Source organism: Protopterus annectens, chromosome 7.part1, assembly GCF_019279795.1.
Source record: "Protopterus annectens isolate FY-2018-M chromosome 7.part1, PAN1.0, whole genome shotgun sequence".
In the NCBI taxonomy this organism is placed as follows: Eukaryota; Metazoa; Chordata; order Ceratodontiformes; family Protopteridae; genus Protopterus; species Protopterus annectens.
Genome location: NC_056740.1, coordinates 544,055,958 through 544,082,735, shown reverse-complemented (window position 1 = coordinate 544,082,735; position 26,778 = coordinate 544,055,958). Strand labels below are relative to the sequence as shown.

At 38.0% G+C, this 26,778-nt stretch overlaps 1 protein-coding gene across 1 annotated transcript in view; it reads right to left on the bottom strand.

Annotated features, from left to right (window-relative positions):
• CGNL1 (cingulin like 1) overlaps positions 1-26,778 on the bottom strand; it is a 1,082,391-nt gene that overhangs the window by 39,828 nt on the left and 1,015,785 nt on the right. Inside the window, exons 16-17 of the mRNA XM_044078976.1 lie at positions 21,290-21,398; positions 4,758-4,921 (exon numbers count right to left, since the gene is read on the bottom strand). Coding sequence (XP_043934911.1) covers positions 4,758-4,921; positions 21,290-21,398 — 273 coding nt within the window. The remainder of the gene's footprint in view (positions 1-4,757; positions 4,922-21,289; positions 21,399-26,778) is intronic.

The following is a 26,778-nucleotide window of genomic DNA, read 5'->3' as shown; positions in this document are numbered from 1 at the left end:
CATGAACCTATAAGTTTATGGACACACACCCATGAACCTATAAGTTTATGGACAAAGTATTTCTTTAAGTAAAGGGTGGACTGTTTTGATTTGCAAAAGAAACATTCTAGGAATGAAAGCTAATTCTGTCTGAACTTAAAAGTACTGCTTTGAAAAATCATCTTTTAGGAATGTTGAAAATAAATATAAAGTGGAAACAGGAACGTGAAGTTTAGTTACTCTCAAAGGGATGGAAATTACTTCAAATATTAAATTACACACTTGCAAATACTAGAAGTTTTACTAAGAATACTAACCAGTTAAAGAAATATTTTGCAATATTAGATATGGTAGAAATCAGTCTTGGAACAACTTTTCTTCAGCACACATGACTGGACTGTATTTTTTTAAACGAATGTGTAAATAATTGTTTCTCTTTAGTTCTGGGGGGGTGGGGGTGATATGCCAGCAAAGACAAGATAAGCATTTTCCAAATTTTTAACATACCGAGCCCAAAAAGTTCACCATCACTGTTTTACATCCACCTGAGCTAAAACCAACATAAGCAAGCAGATGGGACCTTGATTTATCATCTTATCTGAAGGAATGCAGTACCCCCCCTTATGCTGCACTCCACGGTTAGTACTGATTTAGTTGGTGTGAAAACAGAACCCACAGCCTTTTGGACCAAAGGTGAGTGTGTTACTTGTTGTGCCACTCCCACTGCCAAATAACACCTTCAAGCAAAAAGACTCAAGCAGTAAAACAATAAAGGCAACACTCAAATAATGTTGAGTACATAAAAAGAATTCTCAAGCTTTACATACTTACACATCAGTTAAAACGTCTCCAAAGTAGTAATTTTAGTCACAAAACCTGACCTAGTATTCAACAACAAGCCCTGCTCTAAAAATAGCAGTTCTGATAAGAAACTTCTGACATTAACAAAATTGCCAGTCTTCAGAAAATAGAGAATGCGTCAAAATATTTAAAATATATTTTCTGTGTGGAAGGGCTTCCTTATGGGGACTTATCTGCCAGAAATGAAGCCTGCACCCAGTTGCCTTTCCTAAAATGCCTCTCAGCTGTTACTTCTTGAGGCAGCAATAAAGTTAAGATTTTAGTCACTTTGGCTGCTTATATAGTTCCCTCGAAAAGGGTTTAGCCAATACGTAACTGTAAGGGAGGGGATTAGAGCTTTGGGAAGCTGGCAGGATACAGCCCATGGGCTACTACAGCAGTTGGAATGATGAACTTCTTATGAACCGGTGATGAACCACATGCAAAATGCAGAAAAGAAACTTGGAAAAGGCACATAAATTGACTACATATGTAAACATACCTGTGTCTGGAGTCACCAAATACTATTTAAGATACAAGCTAAAAGTGATGAAAACCCTTATTAGTCTACAAGCAAGAAACAGGTAATCTTAAGAATTACACATGATAATACCTGTTACCCTAGCAAGCAAACAATTACAGAAACTTCATCTATATCAGGCATGGGCAAACTACGGCCCGGGGGCCACATGCGGCCCGTTAAACGTTTTGATTCGGCCCGCCAAACTTGAAAAAATTTAATAAATTAACCTTGTTAATGTTTTATTTCCCCTGCAATTCTGATGTTTCCTCACTAGATGGTGCACTCTAGATATATTGGCTTTGTTGAGGTGAAGCGTAGGCCTATTACTCCACGTTTGCACTTTACCCTTTGACCCACCGCCCCTCTATGAAGATGAGCGGACCCAAGAAAAGGAAAGTGGACAGAGAATGTCGAGTGTTCAATAAGGCTAAAAAAGGAGACCAACAACACTGCTCCCATTAAAATGTGTGTGTCTCCGTGATACGCACGTTGTTAAAATAAACAGTGCGCGCAGATCAAATATAATGCTTCACAGACTGACTTGCTGCAACTGTTTCGTCCTTGCACTGGTCGTTGTTGACTTTTGGCACCGGGGAAACAAATTGAATAAAAGGAACAGGACAAGTACATCTGCATCTCCTACCGTTTTTGAAAAAAAAGACAGTCAGGAGGAGAGTGATGGTGATATCCTGAAGGATAATAGAACTTTCAGTGCTTTAAAATAAAATGGTCATTTATTAGATTTTCAGTGTTTAAAGACTCATTTCAAAGTCAGAGATTTTATTGTAATGCTTTTCTTCATTTTCATTGGAAATTAAAGTACATTTTTCTCCATATCCCAAGATGTGTATTTTTCCCCTAATGAGGTGATGTTTTCAAAGCATGCCATCTATCTGCTCCTGTTCCGGCCCCTTTGTCAAATGTTAGAACTCAATGTGGCCCACGAATCAAAAAGTTTGCCCACCCCTGATCTATATAGACTTGATTTAACATTTGTTTAACCACCAGTTCACCAAAAGGCACAGATGTATAACCACAGTCACAAATAAAGAGCCAGTGATTACCTTTAGTTGTATTTAATGAAAAAACACATTCAAAAAGACACAGTCTGTACTCCAATAAAAAACGATGAAATTCACCATTTTTTTCTGCCTCATTGTTAAAACACAAATGAAATCACATCCAGAATAAAAAAGAGACACCTTGTAGCAGCACAAAATAAATGATTCTATCTAGCGCCTCGGCTTAACAGCCTTTACATAGTATATATCTGTTCACCATTCTTTACGTTATATATTGTGTTTGACAAACAATTATTCAATTAAATATAATTAATCCCACCCCTGATTAAAGAAAACATTTCCAGTGGCATTCCCTATTTAGCCCTATTGGGACTAAAGTGTTAAACTTTAAAATCATAACTGACTCCATTCTCCACAATTTACTCTTTATATTTAAACCCTGAATTGACTTGTCCTAAAATTGTTGCTTCTAAGCCTATTGTCTCACCATTGTGACACTCCTTAAAATGCGAAGCCACTGGCCTTTCCTCCCTATTTTTTCTAATACCTCTTAAATGTTCCTTCAGTCTATCCCCAAAATTCCTCTTACTTTCCCCAATGTACACTTTACCACAAGGACATCTAAGTCCATACACTATTCCTGTACTGTCACAGGAATATACACCCTTGCTAACACATTTTATTCCCATTGATTTTATCAAAACTTCGTACAATGTACTTAGAACAGCAACACCTTCCGCAAGGGAAGGTGCCCTGATTGATACCTCTAAAGCTATATTCATTGTAGGGACCTGGAATCTTCCCTGGACTATAAACTCGTTAACACGGGGAACCCATTTTCCTATATTAAGATGTTCCAGTGGTATTTCACCAAATGAATACATTTTTCAGAAAAGACGGTGTATTTTGTTACAAAAGTTAATATTTATATTTCACAATTTTTTACCAATCTACCTGAATTCTTCCACACCTGTTTACCCATTATTACTTCTTCTTTACTTTCGTCCGCTAACTTTGCATCATAACCCCTATCTATAAACATTTTTACTGCTTGACTTATTTCCTATCACTATCCTGCATTTCACTGCACAACCTCTTAATTCTTAAAAACTCCCCATGGGGGATAGATTTGATCATATCGGAGGGGGGGATGACCGCTATCACCATGTAAATTATGACTACTTTCCTCAAATTTTCTATATATACCTATTTGGATTTTATTATTCATGGTACCCTTTTAACAGTATGTCCAAGAAGTGGACTTTCATTCCTTTTTGGATTCCATTGAATTTGATATTATAATGATTACTTTGTATTCCTTGAAGTAAGATTTCCACCTCATCCCTCTCTCCTTCACATATAAAAATCAAGTCATCAATGTATCTATAATATTGCCAAACATACATTTAAAAAAAGATTTTTATTATAGATACATTTATTCTCAAACATCCCCATAAAGAAGTTAGCATACATGGGGCAAAACCAGCCCCCATAGCAGTTCCCTTTAATTGCTTATATAGATCTCCATTAAATTCAAAAATATTATGATTCAAACAAAAACTAACCAATTCTGAAACATAATGTGTCTTAGGGGTATCCTTTAGAAAGTAGAACAAAGCTTCCAGGCCATGGACATGTTCTACACTGGTATACAGACTGACTACCATCCATAACCAGGAAGAACACGTTTGCTTTCCACTCCATCTTTATTTTATCTAAAAAGTCAAATGAATCTTTTATATATGAAGACAGTTTCTCTACCTCTGTCCTCAAATACATATGTATAAACAGGGCTAAATTGTGTGCAAAGTACCCACCATTCTGATACTATGGGACATCCAGGTGGATCCACCATACTTGTATGTATTTTTGGAACACAAAAGTAGTAAGCCATCATATTCTCGTTGACTGCAAATCTTTTATACACACCTTCATGACAAAAATACTTTAATCTCAATCCTTTCATTAAGAACTCTTTATACATGGCTACTGCTTCTAAATAACTGTCCATCCCTACTAATGCATAAACATCTCTGTCACTTAAATGGGTATAACCCATTTTTAAATATTGCATGTAATTCAATACTACTAACACCTTTATCAGATGGTTTAAAAATAAGTTCTCTACTTTGACTCAATTTTTGCAAACTTAACCATTCTGCTTTGGTCAGATTATATTTAAAATTCCATTTGGACCTTTTTTACCTTATCACATTATTTTTCAAATGCAAATTGTAATGCATTAGAAAACTGCTGGATACTATCATCCCTACAGACAGGCAGGAAATCACTTTTATATGATACATTTTCTATATACAATTTACAATATGCATCCATTTCAAAAGTCTGAAACATGAGTAGAAATTGTCATCACTTAAATCAGATTTGCTCACCTTAGGTCCTTCCTTAAGGTGCTCAGCTGTCCTTGCAGCTGGTCATTAATTTCCAGCTGTTCCTCCAGTTCTCTCTGTAGCTTCTTTTTAGCATTTTCTAGTTTGTCGATTTCTTCCTCTGCTTCATCCATTTGACGTTTCAATGACTTCAGACGCAAGGCGAGCTGAAAAACAGCAATGTGGTACAGTTAAACTAGAGTACACCACAAACATCTTAAATCCTTACTAATACAGATGACAAAAATTCGGTACATTTCTTATCCATATCTCCATCACTAAAATTACAAAATTTAATGCCAGCAAACTGTTTACACAAATTTTTAAATGTCATCATATAAACATATATCTGGATTGTCATTTGTGGTTTTAAGGCCTGTATTCCAGCCTTTTAAGGATTGTTCTAACAGCAAACTCTATCAGCATTTTCTATATTGATGTCCTTTTTAAACTCCTCTAAATTATGTTTTGCTCAGCCCATAACCCCCCCCCCTCTGTTTCACCTCACTCCTAAATAAATATCAAAACATATTTTCATCCAGCAGCTTTGTGCAGCAGTCTCATTAACAATGGCACTGCACTGGATTATTGTAGTAAAGCAAGAACAGAGTCAAAGGACAAACCTCTCTGTTCATCGTCAGTCTATTTCACCATCTTCACTTCTGGTCATGTGCTTTGGATAGTGACGTAAATGATATCATCTTGAAGACAAGTGGCAGGAACAAAGTTCCTTCTCAGTGGTTCTGAGGACACTGCCCTCGGCAGAGTGAAGACCACAGCAATGTGAGTATTGAAACTCAGCCACTGATATAAAAGGAATCAGCTGAGGTGGTTTATTCATTTAGTAGGGATGTTACATATTTGCCTACCATGGGAGATGCAGTAGGCATGGCCCACACAGACAAAGATCAGGAACAGACTCATGATGTGTTGAAAACAGGTGGGTATCTCAACTTACCTGAGAATACCTATGGACCTTGCATGACAGAGATTGGGACAAATACTGACCCTCCCAGCTCAGCTTGCTTCTGCCACAATTGTCAAAAGGAAAATGGAAGGATGAAATATGTACATCTCCCAAGATGCATTGGTAAAGACAGGCTTGCAAAGCTTTTGCATTCCTGAAGCTCAGTTTACTCGAACTGTGAAAGCTAACATACTGAGCTCCTCCTAGCTAGGCACAAACCATGTCAACTCACTTGTCAAAACATTTAAGTCACATTTAATTAATGAATTTGTAGTTTCACTTTAAAATGATTCCTGTCCATACTAGAGAACAGTAAAAGCAGAAAAAAGAATGAATGTTGGTCTCTGTATATGTAGGCATGAAGACTTTCTGCCTGGATATGTTTCTGCACACAATGAATTTTGTGTAGGCAAAATACATGGAAGAAATTTCTTGAAGGAGATCTATTTGGTTAGTGTTTCTAGTCATAATTGCCAATGCAAAACCTTTGAAACTATTCCTCATGCACCAGCACCTTTCCTGAAACTGGAAATAAACAACAAAAGGGAAGTCTACATCTATCACCTTCTTCTAACATTTGACACACAGAATGCATCCCCTCACACTTTGGCAGAGTTCTAGTACCACCTTTAGTCATAATGAAGAAACGCAGTACATTTCTGATGAGAGATTGTTAAAGGTCACCTAACTCCATAGGTGGTTATCCTAGTGTAGTTCCCACATTTTTCTTATTTGATTTTATTTTTATACTTGTTAACTAGATAAATGGACTAGTCTACCGATTCTTTTTAGGCATGACCCGAGCTACAAGGGCAATAGCATAAATACAACATATAATTATATGGACAATCTAATACTGCCAATCAGCCAGCATGGTTTTGGGAAGAGGAAGGAAACCAGAGCACCTGGACATAACCACACAGATAGTGACCAGAAGTCAGGACTGAACTCCAGACATGGGAGCTGCTGTGAAGCAGACATCTTTACACTGCGTCACAACGTTGCCTTATACCCACTCCATCTTTACCCTGAAAGTACCCTGCTACCTCACAGCCCTGCACCCCAACCCCTCTGTGAATGCAGCCTGCAAAAGTCATACTTACGTCCGTGGTAAGCAAATATTTTTAAGCAGTCTTGCTTATTTAATAACAAAAGTAAATCAACTTGAGCAACCTTTTTGTAAGAAACTGAGCATTTCTCCCTACCCCGATCATTAGAATGTGCCCAGTTTTCGTGGCAGACAGTTTTGAATGACAATTTTGTACTGCAAAAATGTAAAGTATTCAGACACTTGAATTGTGTATATAACTTTGCTGATCACAGTTGTGTTATTTACATATTTATTTGGTTTTCTTTGTTTGTTCCGTTTTAACAACGTCAGCCGCCATGACCTTGACAAATTTACAAAGATGACTGAGGAAAAAGTTCAATTAAACTGTTAAGTAAAAGTAACAAAACATTAAAGGATATGCACAGTTAGATTACTACGTCACAGACATAATCACTGTGTACCTGGTGATAAAATACTTACCAGGTAACGTGTTTAACTCTAACATTCAGAAATTATACAGAACTGCTAAAAAGACACATCAGCAAGTTGTAATATGGGATTTTCACTTATAAGGAACTCTAGACAGTGCAAAACAAAAGGAGCCACAGTTCAAACAAATTTAGTGGGAAGGATAAGTAAAAGCATAAAAATCACACAAGATCATTTGCGAATGTAAGAAGATTAAGCCTGAATACAATTCTAGGAGCAACCATGTTCTGGTAATAACACCATGTAGTGTAGAAGTCTAAGAAAATATGCAATCATCAATGCTAGAGGTACAGGTTTGCAAAGAGACCTAATGTATGAAAGACAAGCTAGGGTAAATGAACAGTTGCTACTGGCAGAGACAGGGAGTGTAACAATTGCAGTTTGAGAAAGATGGTCATGAGAGATGAAAGGTGTACTGAGCTACACACACACACACACACACACACACACACACACATACAAACACACACACAAAACTGACTCTGTTCTTAGTAGTCAAGCATCATTCCACATGGTGCTATGTCTGGATAAAGGTGAGATAAAAACAAAAATCTCTTAAATTTTTCATGACCAAAAATTATTTACAGTGGACCACCTCTTTGGGTAGTTAGGGAACTAGATGCATACTCCACATGCAGACATGCACTACACTATAAGAACACAACTAGCCTTTAAAATCATCATTATTAGTGAAAATGTACTTTCTACGATGTTCAAGAGTATATGTACCCCCCCAAATTCAGGGAAACTCCAGGAGTTATGACTAAATGGAGGGGTCTGTACAACAAATGAGAACAGCGTAATGGCATCACGCCCCCTCCCCAGGATGATCATGTAACAGAGCAACTGATACTGCCAGAACAAATCTGTTACATCTTGCATCTGGATCCCAGCCATCTTATGTGGGTCTATGACTGGGTCAAATCCCAAGCAATATATCCTCAAGAGTGGAATAACCTGGTGGACAATGACGAGGCAAAAGATCAAAAGGCAATGTCCTGAACTATAGTATCAAAGGAGATCCAACTCCTACAATCATGGTATTGTTTGGTGAAGTATTAAATGAGGATTAAGTAGCCATATCTGAGATAACTGCAGTGCAGATTTTGTTGAAGGAAACACTGGACTGACCTTTCTATGGAGTATTTTCTAATTGGTGTTTTACCACCTGATGTCAAAAGATAATACAATGCAGCACATATGGAAGGATTAGCTTGGTGACCGCCAGCCCCTCTTTATGAACAAATGTAACCTAGTTGTTTCAGCTCCCCAAGTTCATGCAACTACTTCAGGTAAAACATGAACATGTGATGCACCTCCAGGGTGTCAAGAGCTCTATCTGCTGTGGTTTCTAGCCTGCCAAACAAAAGCAAGAAGACAAATAGATTGATTCAGGTACAATACAAAAAAAAAACACCTTCGGGAGGAAATTTGGCTTAACCAGAGGAGACATCTTATCATTCTGAAAGATCACACAACACTAGTGACACAGCTGCTACAACTCTGATGATCAAAAAACAGAAGCGATGGTCACCAGAAAAAAGTGTGGCAGAAGATTTAAACTTCAGAACCTCTGAAGTGCAACACTTCTTAAAGTAACTACATGACTAGCCAGTGATGGGCCACCATCCTCATGAAATCATGGGCAGATACTGACATATGCACCCTGACCATGAAACAAAGTTGTTCAAACGATACAGATTTCTAAAGCCAACGATAGTTACCTGTATTCAAACATTTAACTAATATATGTCAGGAGGGCCAATAAACTAATCTAATGAGGTATAAGGTGCAACAAATACTGCTACATCCAAACAGAGAATCTCTTCCACTTGGCAGAGTAGATATGTCTGATGGAAGGCTTCCAGGCAGCATCCATCACTTCTGATACCCCTGACGGTAGGATCTGTAGAATGAGTAGGGCAAACAGAGAAGCCACATCCTAAAGCCGAAGCCAGCTGTCACCACAACCATGTCCGACTGGGGAGAAAAAGCTGTATTCGGATTAATCAGAGAGGTTGCATTCACACCACTCTAACACCATGAAGTGATGAGAGCTACATTAGCCTTTCTTCCCAGAATTTTGTGGTGAGGTATGGATTCAGCAAAATGGGGATGCTTACAGGAATCTCCTATGCACCGAAATGGAGAACACATTCACAACAAATGAAGCCTTGCTCTGCTACATCCAAAATAACAGAAAAAGGAGCCCTACATTCTCCTCAGTACCATTCAGCCAAAGTTTTAAGCCAAGCACAGATGCTTAATCTTTAGCTCCAGGACAGCACTGGAAGAGCAGTTCAATGTGTCTCCTACTGCACACACTTCTCCTGGGATGTCCACTGCTGAAAGAGACGTCTCAGTCAATATTCCACTATCATGCATGCATAACTGCCTTTTAAAGGGTCACAACCATTTCTCCATTGCCTGTCTTACTTATTTAGGTAGCAGACAAAGGACTGGGTGGTGGACAAATGTAAGAGGGGTTCTAGAGACAGCATTACCTCCAAGTCCTTTAGAACTTCAAATAACGGGTTGATATGAATTCCCATCCCCTCCAGTCCCCTCCAGGTAGAACAATATTTTCTGAACTCTGAAGGAACAAAGTTGAGGTCCCCAACCTGCCAGTGAAGCACCCATAGTTAGGACTAGTGAAGGGTTAAGCTGCAGAAACTGTAGGCCCACTTGAAGATTTGTGGGGAGACTCCACCACTTCTGGGCTCAGCAATATGGATTAGACAGCAGGAGAAGATCCGTGAGTACCTGCTAGCTCTGCAGTAATTGACATTCCACAGGCCACTGCCACACCTATGGACATATCACAGGCCACTGCCACACATGCATCTTCAGGTAGGCAACTGGCACCATGAAGACTCAGGTGACCATTCATCTCTGAAGTATAGGAGAGTGTTAAGCATGGAACCTCTTCTGTGAGTTCATTTTGGCTTCCAAGTGCATGACCCTCTAGGGTCATCTACAAAAGCAGGACTGTCCAACACTGGAAGATGCCCATCTCTGTATCAGTGAAGCTAACCTACCAAGACAGGGTCAGAGATGCTTTTTCCCAGCTTATGATTACCCCTGGAATGGTAAACATGGGAATATCCATGGCCAGCATACTACCAGAATGTCCCTACACAGGAAAACCAGAGGCCAGTTAACAAAGGGAACCTTTTCCTCCAAGACTTTAGCTACATCACCTTAGTGAATACCATGGGCACCAAAGAAATCCCAAAATGGCAGCAGTTTGTGCTGAAAGTGATGACCACCTACAGCAAATTGAATAAGTGCTCTGTATATATTCAAATACTGATCATACCTCTCAACCTGGAAACATCAAAAATCTGGACAAATGCCATGAAAAATAGGTACAAATCGGTACCCTGATTAACATAATATTTGCATACATAATAATGTAACCCCACCCATTCAAATATAATTATGGGATGCCAACTTTCAAATGCAAACTGAAAGACAACCAAACTATGGCCCCAGAGTTACACTACCCAAGATTACCAACCTAAAGAACTAAAAAGGTAACAGAAACTCAGACATGCACCACCCTGAAAATAAGCAATTTAAACACACAATGAAATAATAATAAACTCTCTTTTAAGTTGGAATAGAACATACTAAACAGTATAAAAGGTGAATACTTCAGGACAGATTTCTACCTAACAAAATTTGAAATAAATTCTCGAAGCAAGTTTTCAATACAGGAATAAAAAATATAATATGCAGTGTTGTGGTGGAATAAAGCACATTTGTATTCCTTGGGGGTTACTATGAAAAGTCACAGAATAAATCAGAATTTGATTAAACTTCATAAGCAGAGAAACTGTTTCCCTGTGAGAGGACTGCAATGTAAAGACCAGACAGTAAGAAGAATATACTGAAATATAATAGGAAAAGACCAGACAGTAAGAAGAATATACTGAAATATAATAGGAAAAGACCAGACAGTAAGAAGAATATACTGAAATATAATAGGAAAAGACCAGACAGTAAGAAGAATATACTGAAATATAATAGGAAAAGACCAGACAGTAAGAAGAACATACTGAAATATAATAGGAAAAGACCAGACAGTAAGAAGAATATACTGAAATATAATAGGAAAAGACCAGACAGTAAGAAGAATATACTGAAATATAATAGGAAAAGACCAGACAGTAAGAAGAATATACTGAAATATAATAGGAAAAGACCAGACAGTAAGAAGAATATACTGAAATATAATAGGAAAAGACCAGACAGTAAGAAGAATATACTGAAATATAATAGGAAAAGACCAGACAGTAAGAAGAATATACTGAAATATAATAGGAAAAGACCAGACAGTAAGAAGAATATACTGAAATATAATAGGAAAAGACCAGACAGTAAGAAGAATATACTGAAATATAATAGGAAAAGACCAGACAGTAAGAAGAATATACTGAAATATAATAGGAAAAGACCAGACAGTAAGAAGAATATACTGAAATATAATAGGAAAAGACCAGACAGTAAGAAGAATATACTGAAATATAATAGGAAAAGACCAGACAGTAAGAAGAATATACTGAAATATAATAGGAAAAGACCAGACAGTAAGAAGAATATACTGAAATATAATAGGAAAAGACCAGACAGTAAGAAGAATATACTGAAATATAATAGGAAAAGACCAGACAGTAAGAAGAATATACTGAAATATAATAGGAAAAGACCAGACAGTAAGAAGAATATACTGAAATATAATAGGAAAAGACCAGACAGTAAGAAGAATATACTGAAATATAATAGGAAAAGACCAGACAGTAAGAAGAATATACTGAAATATAATAGGAAAAGACCAGACAGTAAGAAGAATATATTGAAATATAATAGGAAAAACTTCAATGCATGAATTCAACGGGCTCAACAAAATCCCCCCCCCCCACCGTTTTACTTGCATATTTAATCAAGAAACATTTTGTTTCTACTCTAATGCATACAAATTCATTTAAATATTTTTAGCACAATCAAAAAATAAAACAGATATTAATGGAAGTCTGAAGCCAGCCTAACAAAGTGATTTCAATGACTCTACCAGTTACAAAACCAAGATAGCTACTCCGCCTTCAGACAACAACCAAATATTGTAGTCATATTACTTATGCGTGACTACTAATCAAATTCATATACATACGATTCCAAAATCAAGCCTTCGAGACTACGAATGTTAATAAACACACAAAGAAGACACTAAAAAGTACAATAGCCATCAGTCATTCTGTCTTGCATGCTGCTGTATCCCAACTGAAAACTTCAGCACTAAGAAAATCCCTTTTAACACTAGTGAATTATTTACTACCAACTAAGTTTCATTACCTCTCGTGGGATTTGCCCCTCTGATCAGCCCCAGGAGGTAAACCAGGCACTTAAGTCAGCAAGCACCAACTTCCTGGCAGACAAAGGCAGCCACATTTTTGGGCTCACGGCCCTCACCCAATTACAGTGCATACCTGTAGCTACACCATTAATAACAGAAACTGATGCCAACCTGCTGGAGTTATCAATTAAAAGAAAAGCTTTTGAGTTACGCGCCAGGAAGTTCAGTATATGCTTACAGGAAGCGCTAATTACTATGTGAGCCATTTCTTTAATTTCACCTAGCAAGATTCGAGAGGCATACTTTTAACTACATTCTATCTCCATAGAGAAAAAAAAACGTAAAATGGGTCATGTTAATTAGCACATATCATAACTCCTAATCTAAACTCTCCTCACTAGTCTAGCCTTCTTCACCCTTCATTTTCTGTTTTTCTTGACTTTGAAAAAAAGAGACTCTCTGGGATTTCACATTCTGGGTGCAAACAGCATCAGAGAGAGAGAGACTGAATCCACGCAACTGGAATAAAAAAAAATCTGAAAACTGACCATATCTGCACAATCATCACCCACCGATCTATCACACTTGTGTGACATCAGCAACAGAACACATCCGTGTCATAACCTGTTAGCAGAAAGGTATTTATATAGAGAGCAAACAGTCAAGTCACCAATGGGGCCAGATAGATTCTGTTCCTACCCTATTCTTGAGCCTTTGAGTTTTATCCAGATTTCTTGAGCTACAAGGTCGAGAGGTTTGCAAACCTCTGAACTGCTGCTGATGCTACAGCTCAATCTCTCTTACTCCCCACCAACAAACAGTTTTGCATTTCAGAAAATGCTTGCTAAACACAAGTCCTGTTCAATAAACTTTACAGTTTTTTGGCTTTATCCATATTTCTTCAGCTGCTACATTAAGAGGCATACAAACCGCTTAACTGTGTCTGCTACTGCTTGATCAGTCTTAGCCCACCCGACCTCACCCCCAAACACAAGAAAATACATGGTAAACACAAGCCCTGTAACAGTTATTCAAGTAACTTTACAGTTTTTGGCTTTATCCATATTTATTCAGCTACTAGGTCAAGAGGTATATAAACCTCTGAACTGCTGCTACTGCTCGATCGATCGTACTCTCCCTGCCCCCCCCCTCAAACACAACAGTTTTTTTTTAGATTTTATCCAGATTTCTTGAGTTATGAGGTCGGGAGGTATGCAAACTTCTGAAATGCTGCTGCTACAGCTCGATTGATCTGACTCCCACTGCCAAACAAAACTGGAGTTCAGAAAATGCTTGCTAAACCCAAGTCCTGTTATTTAAGCAACTTTACATTTTTTTTGGCTTTATCCATATTTATTCAGCTACTATGTTTAGAGGTATACCGAGCTGCTGCTGTGACTGCTTGATCAATCACTGTTACAGTGTTTCATGTAGTGGGTTACATGCTAATATGCAATTGGGTTCTTAGCTGATTTCACAGCATTCAGTTTAAAAAAAAAAAATGGTAACTCCACTTACCAAATACTAATATACATAACTCCCTACTAAAGTGATTACATGTAGTGACTATTTTATCAGCTTACAAGTGTAAAAGCAACTAGTGCTTTATTAGTTTCACAGAAAACTCCGTATGTGACTTGGCAAAAAATTAAGCTTTTCAAAAGACTAAACTATTGGCTTTTTACTTACATTAGACCCTGAAAGTTTGTTTTCAGTTAAGGAGTAAGTTATGCGTGATATTCACATCAGCCATGGAACAAACCCCAGCATTATTTAACAAGTGTGCTTTCCTTGCAGCAATAGTAACATGCGATATTATTGCTTACAACTCAATTATAGCTAAATGACATAGAAATCTTACTAGAAGGAGTCAATATAGAAGATCTCTTCTAGTCAGAAGCACAAATTTCTTAACCAAAAGTCAGATGATCTCAGGTCACATTGCAAACTCTTAGACGGTATACGGATAACATATTCCCATAGTGTTATCACTGCCTGGTATTATCAAAACTTAAAAATACTCCTTTATGTTGACAACGGTCATAATGCATTACCGAGGTATCTTGTTTCTGGTTATAATCAGACAACCAACATCCATTAAGCAGAAAATGTAGCCATTTTTTAAGCTGAGGAAGAGATTTTCAAGTTATTCAAAAGATGTAATGCCTAGAGTATGACACTGTAAATGGGAGGGGTAGGTGCTAAATTTACATCCACACTATGCATGCATGTGAAGCACGCATAGTCTTCCTTAAAGGAGAAATTCATGGCACCGTATTATTCTGAGCCCAAAACCAGGAAATACCGACGAATTCGGTACAGTTGAGAGGTGTGACACTGATGCCAACAAAGATATCCATTATATGAAGTAGCACCATCCAGGCGACCAAAAGCAACAAGAAGTCACATACAGACCCTGAACTCTAGAAGTTACTGAGGTGCAATATATTATGAAAATTACTTACTTACTTGTTTAGTCTCTTCTCTCATATCCTTAGCTGGAATCAGTTTTAATCTGTACTCCTAAATACTTCATTTTATCAAGTCCCCATAAATATGGATATTGCTGAACCAATTTGTGTGTGGGTACATAACTTACTGCTACTGAACCATCTCAAAATGTTCCACAACACTAATATTCTTTTCTGGTTTTATCAGGTATAGAACAATATCATCTGCAAATAGAGCCATCTTTTCTTGATCACCATACAAGTTACATCCTTGAATTTCTGAGTCCCTTATTTTCCTTGCTAATGGTTCTAACTATAATGCAAATAACAAAGAAGAAAGAGGACACCCCTGCCTGGTTCCCCTGTTCAAGCAGAAATCATCAGAGAGGAACCCAGCCACCTTAATTTTCACCTCTGATCCATCATATATCCTCTTAATCTGTCAAATGTTTTCTCTGCATCAAGACCCACCAATGGCATTTTTTTACATTCTGCTTCCTTCTGGATCATCAATGTTCTTTTAATATTGTCAAATGTTTGCCACCCCTCCACAAAACCACATTGATCCATATCTGTCAATTTGGCATTGCATTTGCCATTCTTTTAACCATTACAGACACACTTTATAATCATGATTTAGTATTGAAATGGGCCTGTATGAAGCTGGATCCGATGGATCTTGACCCTCTTTCGGTATTACCATAGCCACCGCCTTCTTCCAGGATGTTGGTACTTCTCCTCTTAAAATACTGTTAAACAAAACCTTCCAGATCTTTATCTCCTAGCTTCCAAACTTCCACAGGAATACCATGTATTCCTGGGGACTTTCCTGTAGATTGGTTATACAACACTGTTTGATTAAATGCAAATACTCTGAAGTTAGATGGTGTGTATGGGGGTCAGGTAAATGTGGGTTTGGAATGGGAGGCCATAGTGATTTTGCAAATATTTGGGGGTTAGGGTTACAGTAAGTGCTAGATAAGGGGACAGACTTGGGTTTGTTTGTTAACAGATATGGTGCTTCGGAGCCTATCACGTGCAGTGATAGTGTTACAGACAAGGTTTTTCCTAAGGTAAGTTGCTGTTTTAGGGTTAGGGGCAGGGCCAATGTTAGGGTTTGTGTTAGCAAGTATTAGAAAGGTGGTATAGGAGAGGCAAAGGCCAGCTAAGCCTAACCCTACATCTTCCCCTAAAAAAATGTCTACAACACTACCCATTATTAAAACAAACTTTCTTTTGCAATTTTCTGTCATGTGATTTTTTGGGATGGTTTGTTATATTGATTTTCAAAATGCTGAGTTAGATATATTACAGTTTGATGATTCAGCATTTTGATGAATTAATATAAAACCATATATGGATGATCGTGTGTGGATATGTACAATTACATGTATATTTACTTACTGTAACTAGTTATTTAAAAAAAGAATTGCATGTGACTAGCAATATTTCTTTGCTGAGTCATAAATACACAGTTCACCCAAACTTGACTTAAGAAACCACAGTTTAACATACTGATTAAGGCAATGATTTGATTTTTCTTTTTTTATTTTTGAGAAAATTTGCCTGCGGAGTTTTATATATATAGATATATATATATATATATATATATATATATATATATATATATATTTACATATACAGCAGCCAATATATGACCTTTGGAACATAAAAAGCTTATTGAAGTAAAAGGAACTCTAAGGAACCATATCTGTTAAATCTGAGCTATTCTGCATTTACCATTTGGAGTTAAGAAAGGCAGAAACAGGACACAGCCCGTTCATCTCCCTCACATTATCGACTTCTACAGCATTTTTTATCACGAGAGCAGAATACATGGGGTGTAGGATTTTCAGTTTATGAAGACAAGGTCACTAGACTGACATCAGCTTTCTATGTGGGTGCCTTTTAGAAGCAGGGCAATTATTCTGAAAAAGAGGAATTGCAAAGTGTACGATGGTACACCTCATGGCAGGATCCAGTAATTTTCCACTTCACTTGTAATGTAAGACACAACTTGACTTGCCAAATAGGAGGTTGCCTGAACTATTACTCTTTTATTTTTTATTTGACATTTGTTTACTGGAACAGTCTGATTGGGTTACATAACCCATTTTCAGTGGAGGCCCAGAGAGAAAAACTCCACATTTAAAACTTCGCTATGCGTATTATACACAGCTCCACATTTATAACTTTGTTGCACATATTAGACAATAGGTTACATATATAAAAATACACTAAAGGATGATTTATATGTGGGCACTTAGGGTTACTTTTGTAGTAATGGTAGAATATTTACAGTTTACATTCATATACAAATTGAAATAAGCTTATTAGGGTAAATATTATTTGCTTAGAGTGTGTTTGAGTATCATGACACAGATTGGAAGGGGTCATTCAGAATAGGAGTCCTCTGATAAATGAGTAAAATGCTAGAGACAGAATGGTTCATAGTTTCCAAAGGTGTTAGTAGATTAGTTTAGGAGATGGAGGTTTGTGTAATAAGAACAGGTGTAAGGACAAAAAGAAGTAGATTAGCCTGGAGTAAGGCATGTGCATAACCATGATTTATTTAGCTATCCTTTAGGGAGGCTTTAAAGTGAGGTAGGCTAGGGGTTGGCCTAATATTAGGTGGGAGGGTGTGTTCCATAACCTGGCGATAGAGTATGAGTAAAGAGATTTTCCTTGGTTTCTAGAAGGTTTGTAGGTTTCGAGAATATTTTTGTCTTCAAATCTGAGTGTTCTGATTGGTTTGCAAGGTTGGATTAGGTTAACTAGGGCAGGACAGGCAGTGGGCCTATAGAATAATTTGTAGATTGTAGTTAGGTGTGTGTAAGTAAGCCAGTTTGATACTTCCAGCCAGTTTAGTTCTTTTAGTAGTATACAGTGATGTGTACGGTAGATGGAATATTTTGCAAACTTTGCTATTTGTTGTAGCATTGTTCCATTTTAGTCTTGGTGGAGTTTTGTAGATTGTTTAGTATATAGGAACCATAGAGTAGGGGGGGGGCATGAATGTTTTAGCCAGGTGGTCTTGGTGGAAGTGGTAAGAAACTGTTTCTGTGGAGAAGTCTTAGTTTTATATGCATATTCTTGATGTTTTGTTGGATATGAAGGTCAGAGTTGAGTCTGTATAGGTATATGAAGTGAATGGGATTAGGCAACTGCCAATTTCACTGATCTAACTTAAGCATGCTGGCAACCCTTAGGACCCTGGCATCTTTAGGATTATAAGAATATTTTAATGTAAGCAACATGTCTTGTCAGCAGTTATTTTTCTGTCAAATGTTTTAACATGCATCTTTCTCATCTACTTGCCTTCAGCTATTGCACTTTGGTAAGATGTTATATATGGTTCTGAATACAGTAACCTCATCAGTTTTCCACATCTTTAATTTGAAGACAAGTGATCTTCTGCAGGTTATCCAACAATTATGCCATAAACGTTGCTGTTTTTACTACTTATTGCATATTCAAAAGAAATATCCACTGGCTGAAGATGCAAAGATTGTGAGAAGGTGGCCTCATGGTCATAGTTTAAGGAAAGAGAATAATCTATTTAGGGAGTATAAAAACCCTAACCAATACTGAAAGGGAGCGGAGAAGTACTTTTTTAAATCATTTTAGTGACATGGACCTTCACCAGTTTTAATGCAGACCTGCATATCCGACTTATAATTCGATTCTGGGAGAGGCTGAAGTAGCCACAGATGAAAGTGCTGACATAATTTACTTTGCATAGGTCCAAGGACAGTAAGACATTCTCATAGCTCCAAACACGGTAATAAGGTTTCAAGTGCTTTAGTGGATGGCCTACAATTCCTGTTTTTGAGAGCTACCGAAAAGGAAATAACACCCTTCTGGAAAAAAAGCAGTGGAGAGCTTGGATTCCTTGATCATTTCTTTAGCCACTTCCTTTGGTCTTGAGTGCAACTGGATACAATTATGGGAGAGTGTCAGTGATGGTGTGAATATAATTCTAGACTGTGCAGCATGGAGCTCAACAAGCAGTCTTTAAATAGCTTTAGCAGATGGCCTGTCATCCCTGTTCTCGGGAGCCATTAAATTGGAAGTTCCTTCTTTTGATGGAACAGTGAATGGCTTCCATTCTAGACCACTTCTCTGACCACCTTGTTTAGCATTTGTGCACTTGAACAGATGAAGGGGTTAATGAAGATGATGACGAAATGTTAATGTGTGTAGAACTGCAGCTTGAGGTTAGCTCAGAGGTACTTTAGTGGAGACCTTGTGATCCCCGTTTTGTGGAGTTCCAAAATGGAAACCGCCTATTCTGAAGTAGCAGAGGATGAACCATTTCTGTGGATGTCTCTTTAGATCTGTCCACTTCCTCTATTTTATCAGATATCTCTTGGTAGCTATACCGCTTGGTTAACCATGTAAAGATACTTTGGTGCTATTCAGAAAACATGTATCAAATGTTATTAAAGTGAATTTAGCGATAAAATAAAAACACTGTTTGAGCCAGACATATGTATGAAGGAACCCTCAATGATTGCCAATACCACAAATTAGTGTTGCTGAATGCCACTTTCAGTGATAATGGAGTTTGCCCTTTTCCCCACCATGTGACTGTAAAGATGGCATATAGAAGTTAGGGGATGTGGAGATGTCCCGTAACATAGGAGACTTCCCTGTCTGCAAAATTATACTCTGAGGTTCAGCAAAAGTGGCTTTCAGCAATTTCATTTTGCAGTACTGCTGTGCACTGATATTCCCTTGGGTGAGTCCTTTTGAACAGCTATTCGAGTACGACCTGCCACAAATGTATTACTAATGTAAGAAGGATATTAACTTACGTCCTCTAACAATGAATGGGTTTATTCAACTCTTAAAAATATGAAGAAAAATGACCAACTGTAGACTAGTGTGATCCACTAACCAAACAAAAACTCTGGCATAAAGTAGTATTTGAGATACGAAAATGGTGAGAAGAAAATCTACTGGACAATGCTTGTTACATCCGAGTGCTTCCTGCAGAGGTACAAGCACTTTCCAAGGCAGAAAAGCAGTGCAACCCTCACCGGCAGTAATGGGCATATACAGGAAAAATTTAATTGGATCAAAACGGAACTAAAGTTGGGTAAACATAAATATTGCGATTGTTTTTTTTGGTCAGCAACACCAGCTGACCATTCTGCTGATTGCCTTGACTCTACCCATTCATTCCCCTAGAACACCATCTGATCATCCTGCTTATTGACATGACTCCACCCAAGCATTACCTAGAAGACCAGCTAATCATCCAGATTGTCATGACTCCACCCATTCATTCCCTGGAACATCAGCTGATCATCCTACTGATTCCCATAACTCCAACCATGCATTCCCTAGATACCCAGCTGATTATCGAGATGATTGCCATGACTCCACCCATGCATTCCCCATCTCACAACAGCCAATTGAATTTCAGCCATCGTGCAGGCAGCCACTAGGGTTTAATTAAGCACTACTTTTTCCTTTCACATGCTTGGAAGAATCCATGAGTAATGCTACATCCATAGTCCCATCCCTTGAAGACAGATGCTCTGCTGGGGGTTGCAATTGGAGCTTATATGCCAGGATACACTTCTCCTGCCCTCTTTATGAGAAGGGAAAGAAGGATCTGCCATATCATCCCTTCCTTCCCCAAACAGCTTCTCAAGCAGCCAAGTTGTTATCGAACCCAGGTCACCTGACTCATACATCCCTCTATACCAAGGGGCCAACATAAAGGTTAAGATTTACTTATACCATGACCCTTTACAAAAAAGAAGCAGTGAATAAAAAATCAAATCAAATTAAATAAATAAAAATAAATAAAAATCTTTTTAGGAATTTCTAAATGGACTACTGGTGGGTTAGAAGTTATACCATAGTTTCTGCCTACAAGATAGTTGCCAAAACAAACTGGCAAGTTCTTTAGCAAAGTCAAAACTTGCATGCTGCATTAGAAACTGTTAGCTCATGTACTGTTCTCCTACTGGCATCAATACGGGAGAAAAGTTTATTTATAACGATCATGAGAAGAATCAAGCACAACACTAGCTTATTAAAAGATATTAACAATGCATATTCTATTCTCTTAAACATTTTAGTAAGATCAGATGTGCTTGTACTTGTGGACATATAGGCTGACAAGATATACCCCAGCTGAAACGTTACTTAATTAAAAGTTATATTTGGGTCTGCTAAATATATACACACTTTGTTGGTAACACATACCTGCTCTTTTTGGTCCGTTAATGAGATATGTTCATCATCTACTTGCATCACCAACTCTTTCACTCTCCTCTCGAGTCGCCTGTTGGTAAGCTGGAGGTTAGCTCGATCCCTAAAGAATAAATCATTTAAAACACAGTATTGTTATTGCTGCATTGGACTTCAGCTGGAGGTGCACAGCAGAAGGATGGAAATGGGATGCTTGCCAGAATCTGTAAATAAGGCCATGTGATAAACACAAGGTTCTGAAATGGAGCTGTTACAATGCTAATCTGGGTTTCCATGGAAACTAAAATACTAAAATAAATGTTCACTTCTATGGTGGTTAACAACACAAGATTTAAAATTACCACAATTTTGTTTGGTGCTCATCTTTTACAGCAGATGATTAAGGCTAGCAGCCATTAATGAGGTACTTACTGTAGTTTAGTTTGACTCCCTCACCCCTGAAAAGGGCGACTGTGTCCTGTTTAAAAAATTATGGGAAATGTTACTGTCTAGTATGAAGCTGATTTTGCAAAATGAAAACAAAATCACATACTGGTGCACTAAAGCACATTTGCTCCATGAATAAGAAGATCCTTCACTTGTGAAAATGGCTGTATTGTCAGTTATATAAAAAAATTTCAAAAACTGTCTACCTTAAGCAAATTACATGCTGCTATGCAGCTCTTGTGGTCTGCAATACTTTTTTTCAAAATGTACTTATTTCATGATGGAACATGAGAAAACGAAGGGTAACAATTAAAAAAAATGTTAAGGAATTAAATTTCATAAAAAGATCAGAATTAAGTTTGTGGGATACTGGATGCTTTCTGCCCTATAAGTGGCAATGTACCTAACAGTGTAATATTTAGTACCAACTTTTTTACCACATTAAGTTTTTCACAGTATTTGTAACAAATTTCTTGTTGAATACAAGATTTAAAAGGTTTACATACATCCATTTTAAACCTAGCCAATTTCAATTTTTCTGCTTGAATTAACCTATCCTATTTGGTTAGAGATTACCATTACCCACCCCAGTGCCAACAACTAGTTATATATTACTAATGATGAGAATAACTGGGATCAAACCATAGATAATTTGAGGGGACCCACGCATGGGATAAAGCATTTAAGATCTGCCTCTGTCCATTAATAGAACAAGCGGAAAACCTGGGTAAATTTTGTGTTTCCAATCCATAGATCCAAGTTATGCTTGAATATGGACATTGTTTTATGGAAATTGTTTTATGTGATGAGGAGTCTATTACGGAGCAGCAGTATCCTCTGCAGGATATACCTTTCCCTGCAAACCATACCATCGATGAGAACAAGATGTTCTTTAGCTCTGTTGAGTTGTACACCAGTGTTTTCTTGTTTCAATGCAATGCGATGTTCCACAGTTTTAAACAGTTCAAAAGCATAAAACTGTTAACACAACATATTTAAAAAGCTAATTCATGAAATACAGACATTTATCACATTTGCCACATAAGGTAAATTCATGGGGTAAGAGACATTTTCATAGATGTATAGGACATGCATTTTGATATGAAAATGAAAGCTATCCCATACAGAGAAGCTCAAGAGAAACTGAACTAACACATAGTGAAATTCTCTGGAGAAAATATTCAAAAATAAATGCAAGATAACAGCACCAGTATTTTATGAAGCAGGGACCCATACGGTCAAGGCTGAAAACAGAGTACCAGAATGTTAAGATTAAGTCATGACCTTTTCTCAAGATGGCTACAGGAATGTACATTTACTCTCTACTTCTTTTATGGTGAGTAGTGAAGATGTGTTGTTAATTCAGGGAAGAATGCAGCATATCTTAATACTAAGTATTTGGGTAAGTGCTGTGTGGGGTGACAGTGCCAAGGGTGACTAGGTAGGTTGTTGGGAGTGATGGGACAGGGATGTTAGTTGTGGGGCTTGCTGACACAGGAGACTTGAGTACCCTGGATACATTGCCAAGTGACTATCATTGTAAAAGTGTCTAGATACATGGACAAGGTATTTTTATCATGCATTTTAACGATAAACTACCCTTGTGGATTGTAAACTACAATTTTATTTTACAGATCAAAGATTCCTAACTGGGTACCTGCTGATGTAGGCACAGGGGAACTTGACACCATCATGATTATAACTGGAGAGCATATATGTGTGTTGCGGCTTGGTCAGAATACACAATGTGTGAATGATGAAAGCTATGTAAAGTGACAGTTAAACTGCACTTGTCATTTCAGACATCAGACTGCCTTACACTGTCCTTGCATGGTGAATTAGCCCAGGAGCTCAGCTTCAAAGGTGGGGACACACAGTAGGTGTATCCCAAGTCTTTACAATGCACCTGTCAATCATTTTACTAATTTATTTTTTATGACAGATATCAGTGTCAGCAGTTAATGTATATTAGAAGTAGGAGTTCATCTGGAGGTCAGCACCAGGGACTAAGGTTCTAACTTGCTAATGAGCTGCTCTCTGTGTCCTGGGTTTGATTCCTTCCACCTTCACTTGCCTACTGTGCAACACTCAGCAAGTCATTTAATCAGGCAGTGCTCCCAGGTCACCCCTGAAATGTGTCAATTGTGTCCAATGGTCTTACCTGGCCAACAAATGGGTGAAAACTAAAGTGTATTAATTTTCATTAAAGATAAATACACCTCCAGATTGGTCAAACAGCATGACTCCCTGGAGATACGTCACTTGCAATTAACTGCTGGTAGGACACCTATTCAAGTCATTGCCAGTTGTCCCCTCCATGAATCAAGGACACCCACTCTGCCTATTTGGATCTACTTGAGTCTATCAAGATACATCCCAACACCATGGTTGGGGGTGACTAACTACTCATCCATTGACTGGGAAAATTACTCATGCTCAAACTCACTTGCCCAAAGGTTCCTCAAGTTCATTAACTCCAATGCCCAGGACCAACTGGTTGACACCCCCCACAAGGAGTGCCAACATCCTGGATCTGGTGCTTATCAGTATGGGGGATCACAGTATTATCCCCACTGTGAGGTCTTCCCTGGTGAGATCTGACCACAAAACACTCTCATTTGAAGCAACTGTCATACCTGACCCCCCCACCCCCACCCCCAGCAACAACTAAACTAAAAACTAAAAAAACTTCTCCAAAGCAGATTATAATCTCTTACAGGATGGTATAAACAGCTTCTCTGCACCTCCCCCTAAGATGTAACTGGCTACTAGGCAAAGTTCTACACCAATGCTTTATACAAACACTTGTATAACTGCACTGACTCAAATGTACCTGATAGGACCAAAACAAGCTCCTCAAGGAAGAGTAAATCTGCCTGGTGGACAACTGACATTAACAGGCTTTACAATAAGAGGAAGAAATTGGTATTTAAGAGTAGCAGGGAGTGAGGGCTAAACTGGAAACACTCCCTCCTCAGCTTAAACAAGCAAATTAGACTTCTTGTGAAGTCCTCCAGAGCAAACTATGAATCCAAATTAGCTTCCTCAACTAAAGACAACCATATGGCGTTCTTTAGTTACATTCGTAACCTAAAAGGAGAGGCCCAGATTTGTGTCAAACTGGTAGTTAATGATACTGCATATACTGAGCCTGTGGACATAGCTAACCTGTTGGCTGGCAGTTTCTGTGAAAACTTCAATCCCCTGTCCCCGTCACACATACCCCATGATATCCCTTTCATCTGTCCCCTACCTTGCATCTCTAAATGGCAGGGTGTTAATGCCCTCTCTAAGGCCAGAAACACAGCATCTATGGAACCTGATAACATCCCAGGCTGTGTCCTAGATAGGCTCTAACAAGAATTATCACCACCATTGGGTACTGTTTTCAATCATAGTCTAAGCACGGGTTTCATCCCATCTTAATGGGAAACAGCCACCATTATTCCCTTGCACAATGGTGGTGCTTCCACTGACCTCGGGAACTATAGACCTATTAGCCTGATTAACCTTATCTGCAAGGCCATGGAGCAAATCATCATGGACCTTATCAACAAAGATACAGGTAATCTCCAAACACTTGACCCTACTCAGTTTGGATTTGCCAAAGGGAGATCATGCCTGTTAAACCTGGTGGACTTCTTTGAGACAGTCACTGAGGTCCTGGATGAGGGGAAATCTGTGCATACAGCCTAAATAGACATTGCCAAGGCATTTGGACATTATCCTCCCTCAGGCATCATTAACAAACTCACCCATCTAGGTATCAACCCATATATCATTAGATAGGTCACTAACATAAAACCCATATAGTCAAAATAGGGGAATCCATCTCCAACAGCAGACCTGTAAATCAATGGTGCTCCACAGGGATCAGTCCTGGGACCTCTACTGTTTGGAATCTAAAGTACAAGCAAAAACTAAAGGTTTGTGGCTGACAAAGTTTACTGATGACTGCAAACTGGGAGCGGTCATAGAATCTCCAAATGATGTTAACATCCTACAAGAGGGTCTTACACAAACAAATGATTGGTGCCAAAGTCATGGCCTTAAACCCAATGCAAAAAAAGTGTAGCTGCAGCTAAGACTGAAAAAAAAAAAACATTATTTCACTCTCAGCTGCAGTAGTACTGAGCACAAATCATCCTGTTTAACCTTTGAGCCACAAGGTATGTCTAAAAGTTTGTGAATGCATAAATATTAATAAGAACTGAATATGTGGCAGATGAAATAGTTATATTTATTTTTTATTTATTTATTATTTGTTAACTGGGTTGATTCAGCAGAGCCAAAGGCCTGTTTTCAGTGAAGACCCGAGAAGAAAAGCTTGAGTTACAATTACAGTCATTCAAGACAAATGTCATAGAACAAGAAATACTACTAAGACAGAAAATAAGAGAACATAGATGTAATGCCAAAATGTAGGCATTACAAGATGTAATGCCAAAACGTAGGCATCTCGATGGAGGCAGGCAAATGCAATCACTTGGAAAGTCTTAGTAGGAATGAAGAAGTATCGGATATGAAGGCTCTGAAAGGGGATCACGAAGAGTAATCTTTTGTGATACTGTGGTAAAAGGAAGCTATAGGCTCATAGGTAAATGCTAGGCTATCAGTCTGCAGACTACTGCAAGCCTAACCAATAACCAAAGGTAGGAAACAAACCGTATACCTTGTGTCTGTGAAGTAATCACCTTAACCAATATGGCATGGCTACAATATATTAGTGAAGTGGTGAGTGGAGAGAGATTTCTATCAGTTGTGCTAACTTTACTCCAATTATCAAGGTCAGAAAGGAAAAGCAACTTAGAAACTGTAATTCTTTGCTCCCAGATTGCACCTGAAATAACAATTGTGCCCAAGGTGCTTACCCAGTCAATAAATAGGTAAAAATAAAACGCATAAAAGGCCCGGCTATCCTGTGAGGTTTCTGATGGGCTACACTAGGTACAATATTTCATAACAATTGTATAATGAACTGGCAACTTGAATACATTGAAATGATTTGAAAGTAAAAGATGAATAAAGCAGTAATGATACACTAATGTTATATTCTG